General features: G+C 36.8%; 1 protein-coding gene across 1 annotated transcript in view; it reads left to right on the top strand.

The window, feature by feature from the left end:
* Nucleotides 1–242: 242 nt before the first annotated feature.
* Nucleotides 243–20,710, top strand: part of C14H14orf39 (chromosome 14 C14orf39 homolog) — a 40,084-nt gene continuing 19,616 nt past the window's right edge. Inside the window, exons 1-11 of the mRNA XM_090344230.1 lie at nt 243–307; nt 1,083–1,139; nt 1,237–1,293; nt 3,374–3,500; nt 6,246–6,335; nt 7,324–7,511; nt 7,604–7,646; nt 10,887–11,007; nt 13,235–13,326; nt 16,729–16,859; nt 18,266–18,345. Of these exons, the coding sequence (XP_090200356.1) occupies nt 301–307; nt 1,083–1,139; nt 1,237–1,293; nt 3,374–3,500; nt 6,246–6,335; nt 7,324–7,511; nt 7,604–7,646; nt 10,887–11,007; nt 13,235–13,326; nt 16,729–16,859; nt 18,266–18,345 (993 nt within the window). The 5' untranslated portion in view covers nt 243–300. The remainder of the gene's footprint in view (nt 308–1,082; nt 1,140–1,236; nt 1,294–3,373; nt 3,501–6,245; nt 6,336–7,323; nt 7,512–7,603; nt 7,647–10,886; nt 11,008–13,234; nt 13,327–16,728; nt 16,860–18,265; nt 18,346–20,710) is intronic.

The raw sequence follows: 20,710 nt of genomic DNA, 5'->3' as shown, positions 1-20,710 counted from the left end.
TATTTTTTCGCCGCCGGGTTAAAGGGCACGAACCAGGCTTGCAGCGGAAGCCGGAAGCTGGAGCGGGTGCAAGGCTGTGTTCTCGCGAGGTCTTGCCGGTCTCACGTGGCGGTGTGCGTGTCGCTCCAGCGCGCGCCGTCTTGCTCGCCTCAGCGGCGTGGTCTCGCGAGGCTGGCGTTAGAAGGCGAAGGCGAGGCTCAGTGCTGGGTTCTTGGAGCTGGTGGTTCAGGTGAGTCCTGTGCGTCGTGGAGTTGGGGACCCTCTGAGGAGTGGGAGCGGAAGTTTGTGTCCAGAAGGGCCATGGAAGGTGGGTGGGAAAGGGCACCGTGTGGCGGGGAGGCCTCCGCGGCCGTGACGCCGAGGGGAGCAAGGCCTGCGTCATTCGAGGCCTGGGCCTTGGGGGTCACACGGGTGGGCGGCCGGGCCGCGGGGAGGCTTGAGACGAGGCCCCAAGGGTTCAATGAAGACTTAAAAATGTGTGTGGTGGGGCCGGGAGTTTGGCCTAGTGGTTAAAGTGCTTGCCTAGCATGCATGAAGACCCGGGTTCGATTCCTTGGTACCACATACATAGAAAAAAGCCAGAAGTGGTGCTGAGACTCAAGTGGTAGAGCTCTAGCCTTGAGAAAGTCCAAGGACAATGCTCAGGCCCTGAGCTCAAGCCCAGGACTGGCAAAAAAAAAAAAGAAAAAGAAAAGAAAATGTGTGTGGTGGAGGTGGGGAGCGGGAGGCCTATGTTCCGGAAAGTTCTGGAAAGGGTAGACGTTGATGATCTTTCCTGTCATGTACAAGAAAGCTATTTTGAGAAACCAGTGGATTCAAACTTATTAGGTTTCCACGCATGGACAGGTAGAAAGGTTGCCCACCCCTTCTGCAAGTGTCAGACAAGCAGACATGTCCAACAACTGTTTAACACTAGGCCAGAGACAAACCACACTTGTCTTCCCCACCACGTTTCTTTGTGAGGTGTGTTGTATCAGAAAGGTGCTGACGTTTACATCCGCTGCTCTGTGTCTGACTTAGGTAAACTTTAATATTCTATATTACATATAAACTTGATATGCATATTTATATTTTACATATAGTATCCAAGATGAATGACGGCCTGTTTGCCAGTTTGGACAAGCTTCTGTTAGAATTTGGTAGGTAAAAAATGAAAACAAAATAGGTAACTATTTGTATTATTATTGGGCTGTAACAATGAAGCAAAAAATTTACAATAATTGTTTTTTAATTTAGTTTTCCAGTATGAGCAAGACAGAAGTACTAAAGAAGATATGGTCCAAAGAATTAATAGTAAGTAGTTTCACATAGCAAAGATACTTTAGTCTTCTAATATTTATGGCATACGGCATAATGCATGACTTCCCTGTGAAGGATAAGTAATAGTTGGCATTGTACATGTGACTTAACTAGTTTTTCAACAATGAATTAGTTTATTCAAGATTTAATTACTTATGGATTTTCTTTCATAAATGATTTCTTATGTGCAATTGAAAAGCTATTATTTTTATCAAATAACAAGATAGTTTCAAATGCAAGAGAATTTTTTTTCTCAGAAGTCACCAAAAATCAAGAAGCAAAACTGAGATAGATGGAATATTTTCAGAAATAATTCTGAAACCCTAGCTGAAGTTGTCCTCCAAGAGCAAGGAGGACTAGATATTTTGTTCCTAGAAGAAGACCAGAAGAATATTGCTTTGGGGCAAACCACACTGGAGTAATAAAAGCTAGCCTTGCAGATGTAAAAAGGAGACTTCATAAATGAGAAATGGAGAGACAGGGGTCCCAAGGATGGTATGAGAGGCTGTGCAACTGGTCTCTGTGGGCAACTTCCCTAATCTCAGCCACAATTGGCCCACTGGTGATTATTTTAATATTATTACTGTTAATTAACCCATGTGTAATGACTGCAATGATGTCATTTGTACAGAAGGAACAGAACTATAAAACTGATGATCCTAAACACCCAATATAACCCCTTTGTACTGAGGTAAATGAGTCAAGGATTTGACTAGGTTGAAAAAGAAAAAGTGTAAGAGGAGCAAAAACTGACTCCATCTTGAATGCAGTAAGAGCTTCCCTGCCCTGTCCTGAAATGTTGAAAGTTAACAATAGTAAAACAGGCCACCACTCTCCCTTGCTCTTCCAGGAAGGAATAGGCTTATCCCTGCACCCATGAGAGAATATCTGCCTGCTTTGTGTGGGGATCCGCTGCCAAATCTGAGGGCCAATTCAAACAAAATGATAGGTTAGTTCAGTTACTGTGAGGCAGACTGTTAACTCCATTGGCCACCTATGTGGAGCTTAACATGACTATTCAGTTTCTCTGTGTATGCTGCAATCCCTTTGGCCATCTGTGTGTGGCCAGGCTTGACCACGTGGTTTTTGCCCTTAAAAACCCAGCTTGAAAAACCAGTTTGGGTCACAGTGCCTAGCTCCCAAGTCTGCAGTGTGTCCCTGGCCTATCACTGTCTGCTTCCCCAAATAAATTCACTTTTTTGCACATAATAGTAATAATAATTCTGAAAAAAAAATCACAGTATATGTAGAATTGAAAGGTTAGTCAAACATTTAAAGTTCTTAAATACACTAAACCTAATTTTAACTTTCAGAACAGGACTGTTAACTTCTTTGATCCTTTTTTTGGAGGGAGGGTTTTGGGGGGGTGGTCATGGGGCTTGAATTCTGGGTCTGGGCACTGTCCCTAAGCTTTTCAGCTCAGGTTAGCACACTGTCATGCTGAGCCACAGTGCCACTTCCAGTTTTCTACTGCTTAATTGGAGATAAATGTCTCACTGACTTCCCTGCCAGACTGGCTTTGAACTGCAATCCTCATATCTCAGCCATCTCCATTACAGGCATGTGCCACTGGCTCCTGGCTTGAATTTGATTATCTGGAATTGAATGTATTCTATTAAGAAATTGTTTTAATATTTTCCAAAACAATCTTTATATTTGATCACTAGTAACAAGTTAGTTGAAGGTGTATCTAATAATTATGTGGAACTGATTATAGAAATTTCACAGATATCAAAACTGAAAGCCTAATTACCAGTAGTGAATAAATGTTTACATGAATTCATAGTATCAAAAGATTGGCTGATGTTAAATGTTATGTAATCTAGCCATCTTCTTATAAAAATGAGGGTAAAGCACATTTATTTCTCTTCATTCTGAAAACATAAATCCTTCTTTGCTCCTGGGTTGAGTATTAGGCCTGGTTGTGGTTTTCTGCTTTTTAGTGTTAGAACTTTTCCATGTTCTTTACATTCTCTTGCTTACCTCCTTGTAGGAAAGTTGCCTTATAATTTTTTCTGGTTTCTTTATCTTGATTTTATAATTTCTACATTAAAAGTAAACATTTCCCTTTCAGAATGTTTTGAAGATATTAAAGAAAAAAAAGAAACTATTCGTAAGATACATGAAACCATAAGTACAACAGATGAGGAAATTGCTCATTACTGTAAACATAGTAAGGAAATCAAAGACAGCTGTAGTAAGTGAGTATTTGAAAGAAATGAACTTTCAATAATTGTGATTTGATTCTTTTGCTCAACGTTGAAAGCATTGTTGCTTTAAAATATTTTTGTTGCTTGGGATTGGTGCACAAGGTCTATTCATGGTTTGTTTCATTTTGTGGATAAGACCTTTGCATACTTCCTTACCACTGATCTAGTCTTTGAATAGTATATATATAAGCAAAATATCAAATGGTCTTTTTACAATTTTTTTTTTGTGCGTCATGGGGCTTGAACTGTGGACCTGGGCGCTGTCCCTGAGTTCTTCATCTCAAAGCTACTGACCTACACTTGAGCCAAGCTCCACTTCCCATTTTTCTAGAGGGTAACTGGAGATAAGAGTCTCAGATCCTTTTTTGTGCCTAGGCTGGCTTTGAACCTTGATCCTCAGATCTCAGCCTCCTGAGTAGCTAGGATTACAGGAGTGAGCCACAGTGCCCAGTTTTGGTTTTTTATTTTTTATTTTTTGCTTTTTTAAAATCATCACATGTTTATGCTTGGCAATACTAGTATTTGAATTCAAAGCCTCTAGGCTAGGCAGGCACTCTATCACTTGAAACAGACCTCTAGCGGGTAAATCAGTTGCTTTGTTATATGCCACTGTAGAAAGATCATTGAAGGCTCAAAAGAAAAGTGGAGGAACTGCAGTATCTTAGTAATTTAAATCTAGTCAGTCTTAAGTACAGAATTTTGAAAATAATCTAAGCTCAGGATATAAAAATTTTATTAGATAAATTTGAAATTGTTTTGAGATTTGACTTTTCAAGAGCTTAAGTTTTATGTAAGAAAATCTAATCTAAAATATTTCAAGATAAAAGACGACTGAAGAATGTCATTTAAAGTACTTTGCCTATTTATTTTAGTCTTCTTACTATTGAATTGCTTTAGTTCTACTTGGACCTCTTTATAATATGAAAACATTGGCTATAACTTTTTTTTGTGGGTCATGGGGCTTGAACTTGTCTTTTTTCAGGTCAAGGCTACCACCCTACCCTTGACCCAAGCCCCATTTCCCATTTTCTAGAGGTTAATTGGAGATAAGAGTCTCAGGTCCTTTTGTGCTAGGGCTGGTTTTGAACCTTGATCCTCAGATCTCTGCCTCCTAGTAGCTTGAATTACAGGTGTGAGCCACCATGCTTGGCTGGCTATAACTCTTACTGGTCAACATTAATTGGGTAAATGACTGACTAAAATATCCATATTGCTGAATACTCAGTAAGCAATGAAATTATGGCAGATGTGTTTGACATGAGAGGTGAATGATACATTACAAATTAAAGTGAAGTATAAAGCATAGTAAGAAGTCAATTCATACCTATATAGATTGAAAGAATCTAGAAAGATGTACATTAAATTGCATGTAGTAAAATTTTCTTCTCAGTGAACCTGTATTTTTTACATAATCATTAAATGCTCAGAATATATGTTGGTAATGATCTTTGGACTTCTAATTCTATTTTGAAGGATATTTTCTAAGAAATTAAGACAAATATTTAAGTTTTGATCAGTAAATAAAGGCAAATAAATTCATTATTTGAATATGGTTATAATTATATTAAATTATATAAATATAGCAAGACCTGAAGATAATTTATTAAAATAATAACAGTAATTTTTTAACATGGAAAATGTTGATAATTATTATTATTATTTTTTGCCAGTCCTGGGCTTGAGCTCAGGGCCTGAGCACTGTCCTTGGACTTTCTCAAGGCTAGCATTCTACCACTTGAGCCTCAACACCACTTCCGGCTTTTTGCTATGTATGTGGTACCGAGGAATCGAACCCGGGTCTTCGTGCATGCTAGGCAAGCACTCTACCACTAAGCCAAACTCCCGGCCATGATAATTATTTTTGATATGTATTTTCTGTGTTTCCAAAGTGAGTATACTTTTTCAATTGAAAAAATATTAGGAAAAATAGAAAATACATTGAAGTAATCCTTGGAGTAGAAACTACCATGGTTTGACACTTTTCATATTGATAGTATTTGTTCAAATTATACAATAAAACAAAAATACATATGATGGACATTTTATTCTTTCTGTCTGCTTTTATGACTCAGTTTAGCCTAGTTTGTTTTGTTTTGTTTTAGCTCAAGAGAGTACAATAACCTAAATGTAAAATGAGGAAAAAACTCTTTAATCCTTATCCTTGCTCTTCCAATGCTCACTCCAAAAGAATTTCTTCATCAATATCTTTTTAAAAAAATCTATGAGAGAGGGCCGGGAGTTTGGCCTAGTGGTAGAGTGCTTGCCTAGCATGCACGAAGACCCAGGTTCAATTCCTCGGTACCACATACATAGCAAAAAGCCAGAAGTGGTGCTGTGGCTCAAGTGCCCTAGCCTTGAGAAAATCCAGGGACAGTGCTCAGGCCCTGAGCCCAAGCCCAGGACTGGCAAAAAAAAAAAAAAAATCTACGAGAGAAAAAGACTGGTGTTAGAGAAAATAATTGAAAAATATTACTATAATGCATAATTGAAATGTCATTGCTGTGCCATACTTGTTCTCTAGTCATTGGAAAAAATTTTATGTAAAAATATTAGCATTTGGGCATATGAGTGTATGAATGCTAATAGTGATTATTTTAGGATATGAGAATATATTTCTTGATGTAAATTTATTTTCCCTAAGTAGAGACATTCATTTAAAAACAATTTATTTAAAAATTATCTTTGTCAATTTGCTTATTCTGGAATGCTTACTGTAAGTATACTTTTTTTTTATAGTTGGAAGCCAACATGTGATGTTTTTCATAAACATGAAGATTATATGCAGGACCAGTTTACTGTTTATCAAGAAACTATTGAAAATGACAAGTATAATACATATGTTAATTTAAGTATATCAGTTCATAAGTTATTATTACTAGGACTTGCTTTGTAAGAATAGTAATTAAAAATATAGAAAGTTTATGTTCTGAAAGAGGTTCTTTTTTAGGGAAGTATAGTAATTTGGGCTTTGAGTACCATTTACTTATTGTGAAACTCTATGTAATCCTGAATTTGTTTAGACAGTACCTAAGATATAAATCTTTTCTTAGCAGTACTGATAGCATAGTTCTTCAGTTATTGATTGCCCTGAGTTATATGCGAACGCCTATAGGAATAATTATTTGTAGAATTTACTTTTGGAAATGGTGGGACAAAGGGTAAATTAGTAAAGCAGTGATACTCACTAGACATGTTGAAAATGAACTGTAAAAAAGAAAAGAAAGTGATTTGTACAACTTGTAGGGGAGAGGGTTGGCAGAAAAAATAATGGGTGAAAATGAAGGAAGAGGTGATATTGGTCAAAGAGAAATGTTCTTACTACCTGACTTAAGTAACTGCAACACCTCTGTATATCACCTTTACAATATTTTTTTTAAAGAATGGTGTTATTAAAATAGCAAGTTAATTTGAAGAAGATTAAGGAGTAAATTATTTAGAAAGTATAGTTGAGGGGCTGGGAGCGTGGCCTAGTGGTAGAGTGCTTGCTTAGTATACATGAAGACCTGGGTTCGATTCCTTGGTACCACATAACAGAAAAGGCCAGAAGTGGTGTTATGGTTCAGGTGGTAGAGTGCTAGGCTTGAAGAGTGCTCAAGCACAGTACTCAGACCCTGAGTCCAAGCCCCAGGACTGCCCCCCCCAAAAAAAAGTATAGTTGAAAAGTATGATAGGTTAAGGGAAAGTTTGAAGGGAAGACAATACTAAAAACAATAGAGATAAGTAGATGTTTAACTTGCTTTTTGTGCTTAATGTAGTGAATATTAGCAAGTGATATTTATAAAGTTTTAAAATAGATTTCTTTTAATTTTAATAGAAAAATGTATCATGATTATATCTGTCAGTATAAAGATGTTTTGAAGCAATACCAGCTAAAATACTCAGAGAACCATATTTCATGTGAATATTATGCAAAGAAAAGAGAACACGAAGAAATTCAAAACAGAGTGTTGGCTTGTAGTGAACAACTAAAAATGCATGAATCTATTCTCATGGAATTTCTAGGTATTAACAATTTGTTATATATTACTTTAATTATAGTATGCTAGTAATGAAAAGAATAATAGCTCACTCTCAACTATGATTTTGTTTTGCAGTACCTGCTCCCTTCTCATCACTTACCAAATGGACGTTATATATGTATCTACAGTAGTATTTTTCTTTATAATTTTTATTTGATAAGTATAATTTCTATATTTCAATTGTATACCATGTTTTTATGAGAATCTCATGGCTTTGTTTTTTGTGTTTAATTCATACTTTAAAGGTCATTTAAATTTTGAATTTTATTTAAATAGTAGAAACTGTAGTTTTCATATATGTCCATATGATCAAAAACAAGCAGTCTTAGGGAGAATAAAATGATACCTGTATCTGCCTTTAAAGTAGCATGTCTTAGCAGCCATTCCAGTGAGAAAGGCATGTTGCTGTGTCTTAACATTAAGAAAACTCCCATCAGATTACTTGATTAACCTTTAGGATAGATATATAACAATAATTAATCTTCAGAAATTTGAGCTACCTATCTTATACCAGGCAATACTAAAGAAATACAAAGCTCTTTTAAGCTCACAGTTTCGCATGGGAAACAGACATAGAAATAATTCTAATTATCATTTAAATAATACTTAATATTTATACTTAATAAGTATTAAGTATATTTAATACTAAACTATTAATACTTAATAATATTTAATACTTAAATATTAATTAGAAATTAATATTTAATTCTTTATTTTCCTAAGCCTCTCTTATTTGTAAGAGATCTTCACTAATAATGAACTTGAAATTCAGTCTTCTTTTAACCTCCACAATCCTTTATATGCTTTTTTTTTTTTTTGCCAGTCCTGGGGCCTAACTCAGGGCCTGAGCACTGTCCTTGGGCTTTTCTCAAGGCTAGTGCTCTACCACTTGAGCCACAACACCACTTCCAGCTTTTCTATGTGTGTGGTACCAAGGAATTGAACCCGGGTCTTCATGCATGCTAGGCAAGCACTCTGCCATTAGGCCAAATCCTGCCTCTTTTTTTTTTGTTGTTGTTGTTGTTTTGTTTTTATGTGGGAGGGCATCAGCTCTTCATTGCTGCCCATTTGAGTACTCTCAGTGGGTAGGGGGAGATATAACAAGGATTTAGGGAATAGTATGTGAGTTAGGATGAGATAGTAAGTTGCATGACAGGCAATAAGAGACATAGGTACAGACAGAAAGAATTGGAATTTAGGATCTGAATCTATAATTGAAACTTTAAATTGAACCAATTTGATAGTAACATAGCTTTATGTGGTTCAGATGAACTATATTCACCTAGCATGTAAATCACATTTTTATTTTTATTTATTTATTTATTTTGCCAGTCCTGGGCTTGAGCTCAGGGCCTGAGTACTGTCCTTGGGCTTTCTCAATCCTAGAGCTCTAGCTCTTGAGTCTCAGCACCACTTCTGGCTTTTTTCTATGTATATGGTACCGAGGAATCAAACCTGGGTCTTTGTGCATGCTAGGCAAGCACTCTACCACTAGGCCAAACTCCCGGCCCCGTAAATCACATTTTTAAAGCAGGATTTGGAAAGTATGATAAATTCTCACTAGTTTTGACCACTTTTGAGTATTGAAAAAAATCTCTTAAGTTCGCCTATAATCCTAGCTACTCAGGAGGCTGAGATCTGAGGACCAAGGTTCATAGCCAGCCCAGGCACAAAAGGAGACTCTTATCTTCAATTAACCTCTAGAAAATGGGAAATGGGGCTTGGCTCAAGGATAGGGTGGTAGGTAGCCTTGGTCTGAAGAGCTCAGGGACAGCACCCCAGACCAGTTCAAGCCCCATGATCCACAAAAAAAAAATTCTCCCATGTAGATTGTATAGTAACTTAGAAAGTCGCATTATCTAATAATCGTGCAGAATATCTATTAATAGCTAAGACATTCATTAGTTGAAATGCAGTATGAAACCAGTTTGAGCACAAAGCCCAGGAGGAAGCTCTTCTGAGCTCTGCAAGGTACATTGATGAAGTTTGTAGAACAGAAAAGGGAAAATTGGATACATTTTTTTGCATTTTTATTAAAGAATTTATTAACATTGATTTTTACATCATATTTCAAATGATGTATTTAACAAACAAATATTCAAGAAGGGAATCTCTTATATACAATCACTGGCACTTAGATTTTAGAACATAATTAAAATTAGGCTGAGGGTTTGTATGTCATAGCTACATATTAATCTATGTAATAAAACATTATGTCTATAGAGTCATAGATTTTTATGTCTATGTAGTTGTGTTTATATTTTCAATACCATGTCTATAGCATTGGGTAACCAAATATTGAGTCTTTGCTCTTGTACTATTTGGATCTAATAGCCACATATTAAGGATACTATGTGCCTTTTGTTCCTTTGGTCTTGACTTGTCTCACTTAACATGATTCGCTCTAGATTCATCCACTTCCCTGCAAATGCCATTATTATTATTTTTTTTTTTTGCCAGTCCTGGGCTTGAGCTCAGAGCCTGAGCACTGTCCTTGGACTTTCTCAAGGCTAGAGCTCTATCACTTGAGCCTCAGCACCACTTCCGGCTTTTTTTTTCTATGTATGTGGTGCCAGGAATCGAACCCAGGTCTTCATGCATGCTAGGCAAGCACTTTAACCACTAGGCCAAACTCCCGGCCCCATTATTTTATCTTATCTGTTGGCTATGTAGAATTCCATTGTATATATGTACCACATTTTCTGTAGGAAATTAGATACATTTTTGATGTTGATTTTAGAGTGCTAGTCTTGAGTAAAGGAGCTCAGGACCAGATCCTGAGTTCAAGTACCACAAATGGAAAAGAAAGAAAGAAAAAAGAAAGGAAGGAAGGAAGGAAGGAAGGAAGGAAGGAAGGAACGAACAATGCTGTGAAAATATTTATGTGAAAGAAAAAAATCCTAGTGCTGATGGCTAACACCTGTAATCTTATCTACTCAGGAAGCTGAGATCTGAGGACTGTGTTTCAAAGCCAGGCATACAAGAAATTCTGTGAGACTTTTATCTCCAATAAACTACACACAAAAAGCCGGAAGTGGTGTTGTGGCTCAAGTGATAGAGTGCTAGCTTTGAGCCAAAGAAGCTCAGGCAAAGTGCCCAGGCCTAGAGTTCAAGCCCTAGGACTGGTCAAAAAAAAAAAGCGAATAAATAAATGAATTTAATAAATAACATGTAAACAGCATATCTTCTTATCAGCATGCTAGATATTTACATTAGTTTTGCTCTTGTTACAAATGTTCTTACTGTTGTTTATTACTTATATTAAATGTACATGTAAGTAATATGGAAACATAATATCAGCTAATTATATTGTAAATGTAAATTTTATTTGAATGACATAGTTCCTTAACATAAACAGAGTTAATTTGAGAAGGGAAACAGAAGATATTCTTAAAAGAGTCAAAAATATTAACAAAAGTTCATCTGAATTGAAGAAAGAAATAGATGAAGTGGAAATGGAAATTAATTCTTTAAACAAGGTACTTTGTTATACATTTCTAATGCATGTACTAGTTTATGTTAAAATGTTAAAAACCCTATTTGCAAGGAGTTACAAATATGGAGAAAGGTCAGTTTGTCTCAAATTACTTTTGATGTATAAATATAGTCAATACTCAATATTATATATATTATAAAAATCTATATATTTTATTTTGTCCCTGGGGCTTGAACTCAGGGCCTGAGTGCTGTCCTTGAGCTTCTTTTGCTTAATGCTAGCACTTTATACCTTGAACCACAGCTCTACTTCTGGCTTATGGAGATAAGAGTCTCATGGACTCTCCTGCCCAGGCTAAGCTTCATATCCTCATATATTATCCTCCTGAGTATCTAGGATTATAGGCATAAGCTACCTGACCTAGAAGTTATTGAATATATTTTAACTCTTGAGTTTTAAGGAATAGTATGGCTTTCTCTAGTGTCTGAGGAAAGAAGATGAAGACAGAAAAACAAAATAAATTATGTACAGGAATATTTTTGTACAGTGTGAAATCTAGGATCTTCTTGCATATTAGATAAGTCCTGAGAATAGTTCCACTGACAGTATAGTTTCAGAATAGTTTCAGACCTACAATACAAATTTAAAGGCATCAAAAAGGCAACTGTAGTTTATTTATTTTTATTATTTTTAGGTATACAAAAGGGTTTCATGTCAAAAAACCAAGTGCTGGGTGAGGTGGCTCACACACCTATAATTGTACCTACTCAGGAGGTTGATGTTTGAGGATTGTGGTTCAGTGTCAGTCTGGGTAGAAAAGTCTGTGAGACTTTTTTATTTCTGTGGGTCATGGGGCTTGAACTTGGCCTGGGCATTGTCCCTGAGCTCTTCAGCTCAAGGCTACCCCCTACCCTTGAGCCAAGCCCCACTTCCCATTTTCTAGAGGTTAATTGAAGATAAAGGTCTCAGGTTCTCTTGTGCCTGGGCTGGCTTTGAACCTTGATCCTCACATCTCAGCCTCCTGAGTAGCTAGGATTACACACGCAAGCCACCGACTCCCTCTTCCCCCCACCCCCACAAGTCTGTGAGACTCTAACCACTTAAAACCCAGAAAAAGGAGGTCTTGTTCAAGTGGTAAGTATGTGAGCCTTGAGGTGAAAGCTTCAAGGCCCTGAGTTCAAGCCCCACTACCAGTACAAAAAGGGAAAAATTGGGTCGGGAGTTTGGCCTAGTGGTAGCGTGCTTGCCTAGCATGCACGAAGACCTGGGTTCGATTCCTCGGTACCATATACATAGAAAAAAGCCAGAAATGGTGCTGAGGCTCAAGTGGTAGAGCTCTAGCCTTGAGAAAGTCCAAGGACAGTGCTCAGGCCCTGAGCTCAAGCCCAGGACTGGCAAAAAAAAAATTAATCTTACAAAATTACGATTATGCATTTATAATGTTTAAAGAGCTAGGATAGTTTAGCCTATCAGATTTGTTTGGAATGTTTTGTGTCATTTATGTATTGTGGCTTTAATTCACTGAGGTTCAAGAACCCATTAAAGCCAGTTCTAAATCTTGAGGAAAATTTGAGTATAATACCTCATTTGTTATTTTTTTGAACATAAAGTTAATATACATTAACCAGGCTTGTTGATTCATACTCTGTCCTAGCTACTAGTGAGGCTGAGATCAGCATTGCAGTTCAGTGGCAGCCTGGGGAAAATATTCATGAGACCCCCGCCTGAGCATAGTGATGAGTACTATTATTGAAGCTAATGAGTAATCAGGATTATAGACATGAGCCATTGGCACCTAGCACTTGAAATCTAGTATGTGCCAACTTAGTATTAAGGAAAATATAAAGAGGCCTTGGAGTTGGTGTAATCCTAGCTTCAGAGAAGGCTGAGATCTGAGGATCATGGTTTGAAGCCTGCCCAGGCAGAAAAGTACATGTCACACCTATCTCCACTAAAGAACTCAGAAAAAGCTGGAAGCTTTGGCTGTGGCTCAAGTGATAGAGTGCTAGCCTTGGGGGGAAAAAATATCAAAGACAGCACCCAAGCCTTGAATTCAAGACCCAGGATGGCACAAAAGTAAAAATTTAAACTACATGTACAGAGGTAGAGGTGTTGTTTAATATTTATTTTGACTATTAACTTTCAGTAAAAGTGAATAGAACAAAAATGCAAATCTGATTCTATAGGAAAAATAATATTCACTAGTTAAGAAAAACATCTACTCTGTTGCTTTGTAGGTAATTACTTTGTTTTCCCATTTTTCTTTTTAGCAAATTGCACAACTTTATGAAACTAAGAATCTTTCAGAAACTTTGGAAGAAAATAACAAAAATACAGAAAAGAGAAAAGAATTGAAAGAAAGGTATGGATCTTTGGATCCCATGGACATTATTATATTTGGATATTATACATCTAAAAGTATCTTTCTGTAAATCTATTCAAATATTTTGTGCAGAATATTTTTTTCTTGCCAGTCCTGGGCCTTGAGCTCAGGGCGTGAGTACTGTTCTTGTGCTTTCTGAAGGCTAGAACGCTACTACTTGAGCCACAGCACCACTTTTGGCTTTTTTTCTATGTATGTGGTACTGAGGAATCGAACTCAGGTTTTTCATGCATGCTAGGCAAGCATTCTACTACTGCAAGGATATTAAGTTGGGAGAAATAGGGTAGAAGCAGGAACATTTCTGTATTCTATGTACCTATCAGCTATATAATTTATCTAGTTTTCCTTGACACATCAGTAGCAGAAAACAAAAAACAATGGTAGGAACAGTAATGTATATGCCTGTTTATCACCCTGTCACCACTTGACACACAGAATAAAGATGAGCTTCCAATACACTGCTGTGTATTTGGCATCATTTTTTTTCTTATCCTTTGAATACTGTAGACATCATTGATGAAGGCATTAAGAAAAAAAATTGATTCTTTTTAACCTATTATTGTGCGACAGAAAATAGATATATTAGAAGTGACATTGTGGCTCAAGTGGGTGAGTGCTAGAGTTAAGCTGAAAAGGTCAGTGACAGCACCCAGGCCCAGAGTTCTTCAAGCCCTATGACCAACCCAAAAAAAAAACAAAGAAAGAAAGAAAAAGAGATGTATTACTATTATTCATAATCAATATTCTGGGTTTTTTTCTGTCCATGTTATTTTTTTTTTGGCCAGTCCTAGGGCTTAAACTCAGGGCCTGGGCACTGTCCTTGAGCTTTCTAAAGACTAATGCTTTACCACTTGAGCCACAGTACCACTTCGTCTTTTTTTTTAATGTATGTGGTACCAAGGAATAGAACCCAGGGCTTGATGCATACTAGGCAAGTATTCTACCACTAGGCCACACTCCTAGCTCTTCTGCCCATATCCTTTTTCTTGTTCTTAAATTCCTTTCTTAGACTCCACTGCCTTTATTCTGATATTTCAACACATTTCCTTCTTGAGTTAATGTCTGGATCTCTTGTTTGGATTTGTTCTGTTCTTGGTTCCCCAATCCACATATCACATCACAATAGGGTGATTTTAATTTATAATGAAATTGGTTGGAAAAATAAGCAAATATAGGCTGGAGCATGGCCTAGTGATAGCTTGCTCGCCTAGCGTGCATGAAGCCATAGATTCGATCCCCCAGAATCACATACACAGAAAAAGCTGGAAGTGGCACTACGGTTCAAGTGGCAGAGTGCTAGCCTTTAGCAAAAAGTGTCCAAGGACAATCTGGACAGTGTCCAGGCTCTAAGTTCAAGCCCCAGGACAAGCAAAAAAGGGCAAATATACAGAATTTTACTTTACTCACATTTTAATATATAAACTCTGTATTGAAAAGAATTGATTTAAATACCTGGTCATTTTAAAATTAATAAACAGTAGTGTCCCTTTATCCATAGTTTTATATTATTTCATCTACCTGTGGTAAACTATGGTCCAAAAATATTAAATGGGAAACTTCAGAAATAAATTCACACAGTAGTATGATAAAATTTAGGGTCATCTTGATCTGTCCCACCTGGGATGTGAATCTTCTGTTTGTCTAGTGTATCTATGTTGTTTATACCACTTGCCTTTTAATCACTTTGTATTAAATGGACCATTGTGCTGTGTTCAAGTAACATATTTAAAGATGACCAGAAGTACAGAAATAGTGATACTTACAATTTAGATGCATTTATTAGAAAGCGATAAAGTACTTTCTTTAGAGAGATCAGAGTTTTCACTTAAGGAAAGAAAATAGTCATATTCTTAGGTTGCTAAAATACTTCAATAAGAATGAATCTTCTGTCTGCCCCGTTGTGAAGAAGGAAAAAGAAATTTCATGGCCAGCTGCCAGTGGCTCATATGTACTCCTAGCTACTGAGGAGGCTAAGATCTGAGCATCCCAGTTTGAAGCCAGCCCAGGCAGAAAATGAGACTCTTATCTTCAATTAGCCACCAGGAAACTGGAAGTGGTGCTGTAGTTTAAAGTGGTAGAGTTTTAGCCCTAAGCAAAAAAGTTCAGGGACAGTGCCTAGGCCTTGAGTTCAAGCCCCATAACCCCTGCCCCCCAAAACTATTTTTCACTTCACATTGCAAAAGTTGTGGCACAGTGTATACTAAGTATGTTGTTAAGAAGGAGGAGACATTGAATTTGTGAATTATGTATAAGAAAAATACATGCAAAAAACGTACATGGAAGAGAGCAAGGGAAGGGGAGACATTGTCCAAAAAGACATGTACCCATTACCTGACTTATGCAGTTGTAACAATAAAATTTTTAAAATAAGAATAAACATATATGGTGAGGAGGAAGAAAGTGAGAAAGAGAGAAGGAAGGAATGAGGAAGTGGGGAGGAAAGGGGAGAGTGATGAAAGGAGGTACAGTTGTGGTTACAGCTATCTACTAGGGATCTTGGAATATATCCCCTGCTGATAGAGAGTTATGATGTATCTTAATAGTAATATTTATTAGGATTGAAGGAATCTGAAACCTAAGACATGCTATTTATGATTAACTTTTTTTTTCTTTTTTCTTTTTCTTTTTTTTTTTTTGGTCAGTCATGGGGCTTGAACTCTGGGCCTGGGCACTGTCCCTGAGCTCTTCAGCTCAAGGCTACCACCCTACCCCTTGAGCCATAGTGCCAATTCCGGTTTTCTAGTGGTTAATAAGATCAGAGTCTCATGGTCTTTAGTGCCTGGCTGGCTTTGAAACGCAATCTGCAATCCTCGCAATCGCAGTCGTAATCCTCACATCTCAGCATCCTGAGTAGGTAGGATTACAGGCATGAATCACTGTGCCCAGCTTCTGATTAACATTTTCACTCAACATGTTTTTGATCTGTTTAAAACATTTGAAAAAATGGTTATATTCTAAAAATAAAGTGTTTTTAAACTGACACTATTACCAAGTAATTTAATAATACTGAGCAAGGGCTGGGAGTTTGGCCTAGTGGTTAAAGTGCTTGCCTAGCATGCATGAAGACCCGGGTTCAATTCCTCGGTACCACATACATAGAAAAAAGCCGGAAGTGGTGCTGAGGCTCAAGTGGTGTAGAGTTCTAGCCTTGAGAAAGTCCAAGGACAGTGCTCAGGCCCTGGGCTCAAGCCCAGGACTGGCAAAAAAAATTAAAAAATAAAAAATAATACTGAGCAGGTCTGTTAAATTCTCTGGAACTCAGTTCATTATCTGCAGATATAAAGGGTTTTTAACTATATGGAATCTAAATATTCCTTCTAGATTTAAAATATGTTAATATTTACTTGGCTGATACTGAATGCAATCCACTTTTCTCTTTAGAGTTTTTGAAAAAGATGAACATGTGCTTGTATTGAATAACCCTCCACAAAGCAGTCAATTATTTCTCCCCTATGAATCTCAGAAATTACTAAGACCAATAAAGATGCATTCTTCAAGATCAAGAGTTACAGGTACAGAATTGTTTCTTATTTAAAAACGGTTTTCCTTTGCAAACACAAGAGAAATAAAAAGGAGTTTTCATGATCATTTGGTATAAGCAAGGAAACAGCTCTGGGGATCTGTAGACTAAGGAAAGTACTATTTTGAATCATTCTGAAAGCAAATAAGATCTGAACTTCACATCTGTCTTTTTTGAGAAAGAAATGATTTGCACGATATATTAAAACATAGTCAATAATTTATTGTATATATACCCCAAATTTAAGAAAAGTAAGGGAAGAAGTGGGTTGAAATGGGGCTGAGAATGTTGAAGGAGTGACACTGACCAAGATGCGTTGTATTTATAAACTGCTTTGTACAGTGACTTAAAGAATTTTAAAAAGTGTTCTGGTTTGATAGTCAGCTGTCAGAGGAGGATAGATAGATACATATTTTTAGTTAAGATACTATATATTGTCAGTATGTATGACTTAAGTGGGAGAAGACTTGTGTTAATAGTATTTGTAACTTGGTCACCAAAATGTGAGAATATTTCATTCCAGTTAGTCTGGAGATTTAGATACATTGTGTTAGACTGACTACATTGGCTGGTTTGTTTGTTCCATATCATTGGTATCACTACTATTACCTTCTTCAGTTATTCATTAAAAGGATGTAGGTTTTACATTTAGTCTTTTCTTTTGATATTTATTATAACTAACATGTGGTTATGAATTAAAATTTTTATAAAGAATTTATTAACATTGATTTTTACATCGTATTTCAAATGACATGTTTAACAAGTGTTCAAGAAGGGAATCTATATACAATCACTGGCACTTAGATTTTAGAACATAATCAAAATTAGGCCAAGGGTTTATATATCTTAGATACATATTAATTTATGAAATAAACCATTATATCTATAGAGTCATAGGTTTTTATGTCTATGTAGTTGTGTTTATATTTCCAGTACCATGTCCATAGCATTGGGTATACAAATATTGAGTCCTTGCTCTTGTACTGTTTGGCTCTAATAGTCACATATTAAGGATACTATGCGCCTTCTGTTCCTTTGGTCTTGACTTGTCTCACTCAACATGATTCGATGCTATTATTTTATCTTGTCTGTCAGCTATGTAGAATTCCATTGTATATATATGCACATATATATATATGTACCACATATGAATTAAAATTTTAAAATAATTTTATAATTCTGAATCTTAGGTATTCATTTAGACCTGATTTTCTAAGGCACAAATTTAGGTTAAATGTTAGAGGTAAAGGCTGAAATATAGGCTCAGTAGAAGAATGCAAGCTTAGCATTTTATTATCACCACCAAAACTGAAGAAAGAAAAAGAAAAAGGGAGGAAGGGAAAAATTGGAAGGAAAGGTGGAAGGGTGATTGGAGATCATGTTTGATTCTGTCTTCAGAATTAGATGAAGAAGAAAGTTCCATCAAACAGTCACAGATTGCCAGTGTTAACTTCAGACAAAAAGAAAATGATATACAGGTAAGTATTAAAACAAATATTTGCTTTCATTAAGTGACATAATGAATATTCTTTATCTGGGATACAGAGGTTGTGCATATCTTAGTCATTAGGGGGCAGGAAGTGCGGGCTAGTAGAGTGCTTAGTTAGCATACATGAAGTCCTGGGTTTGATTCCTAGGTACCACATACACAGAAAAAGCTGGAAGTGGTGTTGTGGCTCAAGCGCTAGAACGCCAGCCTTGAGGAAAGTGCAAGGACAGTGCTCAGGCCCTGACTCCAGGCCCTAGGACTGGCAAAAAAATAAAAATAAATAAATAAATCATTACTATAACCTCAGAATCTAAAAATTTAATTCTTTAGTATGGAATTTTAAACATACACTGTAACTCATCTATTACCCCTTAAAGTGAAGAGAAAAGATACTTTAAAATACCAAACCCTAAGTGGCATTGTGGCTCAAGTGGTAGAGCAGTAGCTTTGAGCTGAAGTGCTCAAGATCAGTGCCTGGGCCCAGAGTTCAAGCCCCACAACCTACAAAAAAAGAAAACCACCCTGACATGATAACCTATATACACTCTGGGTATTCATACACAGTCATATCAGAGGATACCAGTAGGTAAGGAACCCCTGACAATTAAAATACTATTTATTGAAACAAACTCCAAGAAATGGAAACATGGGTTATTTATGTTAGTAGTGGCTTTTTCCCCCCTTTTTTGCCAGTCCTGGTGCTTGAACTCAGGATGTAGGCACTGTCCTTGGACACTTTCTGTTCAAGACTAGTGCTCTGCCACTTGAGCCACAGTGCCACTTCCAGCGTTTTCAGTGTATGTGGTACCAAGGAATCAAATCCAGGGTTTTGTGCATGCTAGGTAACCAGTCTACCACTAGGCCACACTCCCTGCCCATTCTGCTTTTTTTGGGGGGGGGTTGGGGGGATGTGGGATGCAGAAAGGGAGGGAGGAAAGGTGAACAAATGCAATCGTGGCAGTCATGGTATTCATTATACACTAGGTGGAAAATGAACTATTCGACTTGTGGACAGGGACAGGAGGGCAAAACTGGGGGAAAATAGGAAGGGGTGATGTTATTTGAAGTAGAAATGCACACATTACCTGAATTGGGAAATGGTAACTCTACTGTATAACACCTTAATAACAGCAGTAAGATAATATTTTAAAAATACCGGGCCTTATGCATAGTAGACCAAACACCCAGGGAAATCTCTGAAATAAAAAGGAGGGTTGATTTGAAGAAGGAAATTAATATCTGGGCTATGCATATTTCACAAGGGAGAGATCCCGGGACAATGATTAGGGTAATTGGTTGGGTGACTTCAGTAGGCTAGTTGATCAGTGTTTCTTCCATATCCATTCTGCTTTTAGTCTGGGATGACTTTCTTCAGGTGGAAGCAATGACACAGGAGTTTGAGTGAGAAAGGCAAGTGGGTAGTTGATGATACTTGGGAACTGCAAGTAATATACCAACAGAAAGCTGACGGCTGATTTTGCACATCTTTGTTTTTCTTCATCCTTCCTGAAAACAGTCCAGAGGGAAATATTTGATGAAAAATATAATTTCCACCCCCCAGTTTACACTTAATAATATTAACTACATGGTAAAGGTAATTAAAATAATGAAGCTTAAGTCTAAATAAATATTAAGTATAAAATCTAAAATTCTGGTACTGTAAGTCCTGTTTACATCAGTCTAGAATGAGGAAAGGTAGATAAATGAATAAAAGAATTTATTCAAATTTTTTTGGGTTGTGTAGGATAGAGCTGGGAATGGAGACAGGAAGACCACATGAATACTGATCAGTTTTATACACTAGTGAAAAATGAAAATATTTGGACATGTTTAAATATCTAAAAATGGAAGGGATAAAATTTAAGACAGTAAAAAAAGATAAAACAAATTAGGTCAATAAGAGAGAAAATGAATGGAAAAAAAGAGAAAATGAAAGATAGAGCAGCCACAAAGCATTTAAATAAAAAACTAGATATATTTCTGAATCATAAGCATATGATTCAGTTAGTGCCATCTTTAAAATATCCTTAACTTTTTCACTTAAGGCTGGCACTCTACCACTTGAGCTGAGTAGCTAAGATTACATGTATGAGTCATTGATGCTCAGCTCCCGTGTATTTTTATTATTTTATTTTATTTTATTTTATTTTATTTTTGCCAGTCCTGGGCTTGAGCTCAGGGCCTGAGCACTGTCCTTGGACTTTGTCAAGGCTAGAGCTCTATCACTTGAGCTTCAGCACCACTTCCGGCTTTTTTCTATGTATGTGGTACTGAGGAATCGAACCCGGGTCTTCATGCATGCTAGGCAAGCACTTTAACCACTAGGCCAAACTCCCGGTCCCCCGTGTATTTTT

The sequence above is a fragment of the Megascapheus bottae genome, chromosome 14 (genome assembly GCF_031878675.1).
Source record: "Megascapheus bottae isolate mThoBot1 chromosome 14, mThoBot2.hap1, whole genome shotgun sequence".
Classification (NCBI taxonomy): domain Eukaryota; kingdom Metazoa; phylum Chordata; class Mammalia; order Rodentia; family Geomyidae; genus Megascapheus; species Megascapheus bottae.
Note: the sequence above shows the minus strand (reverse complement) of the source record. Positions and strands in the feature narration are given on the sequence as shown.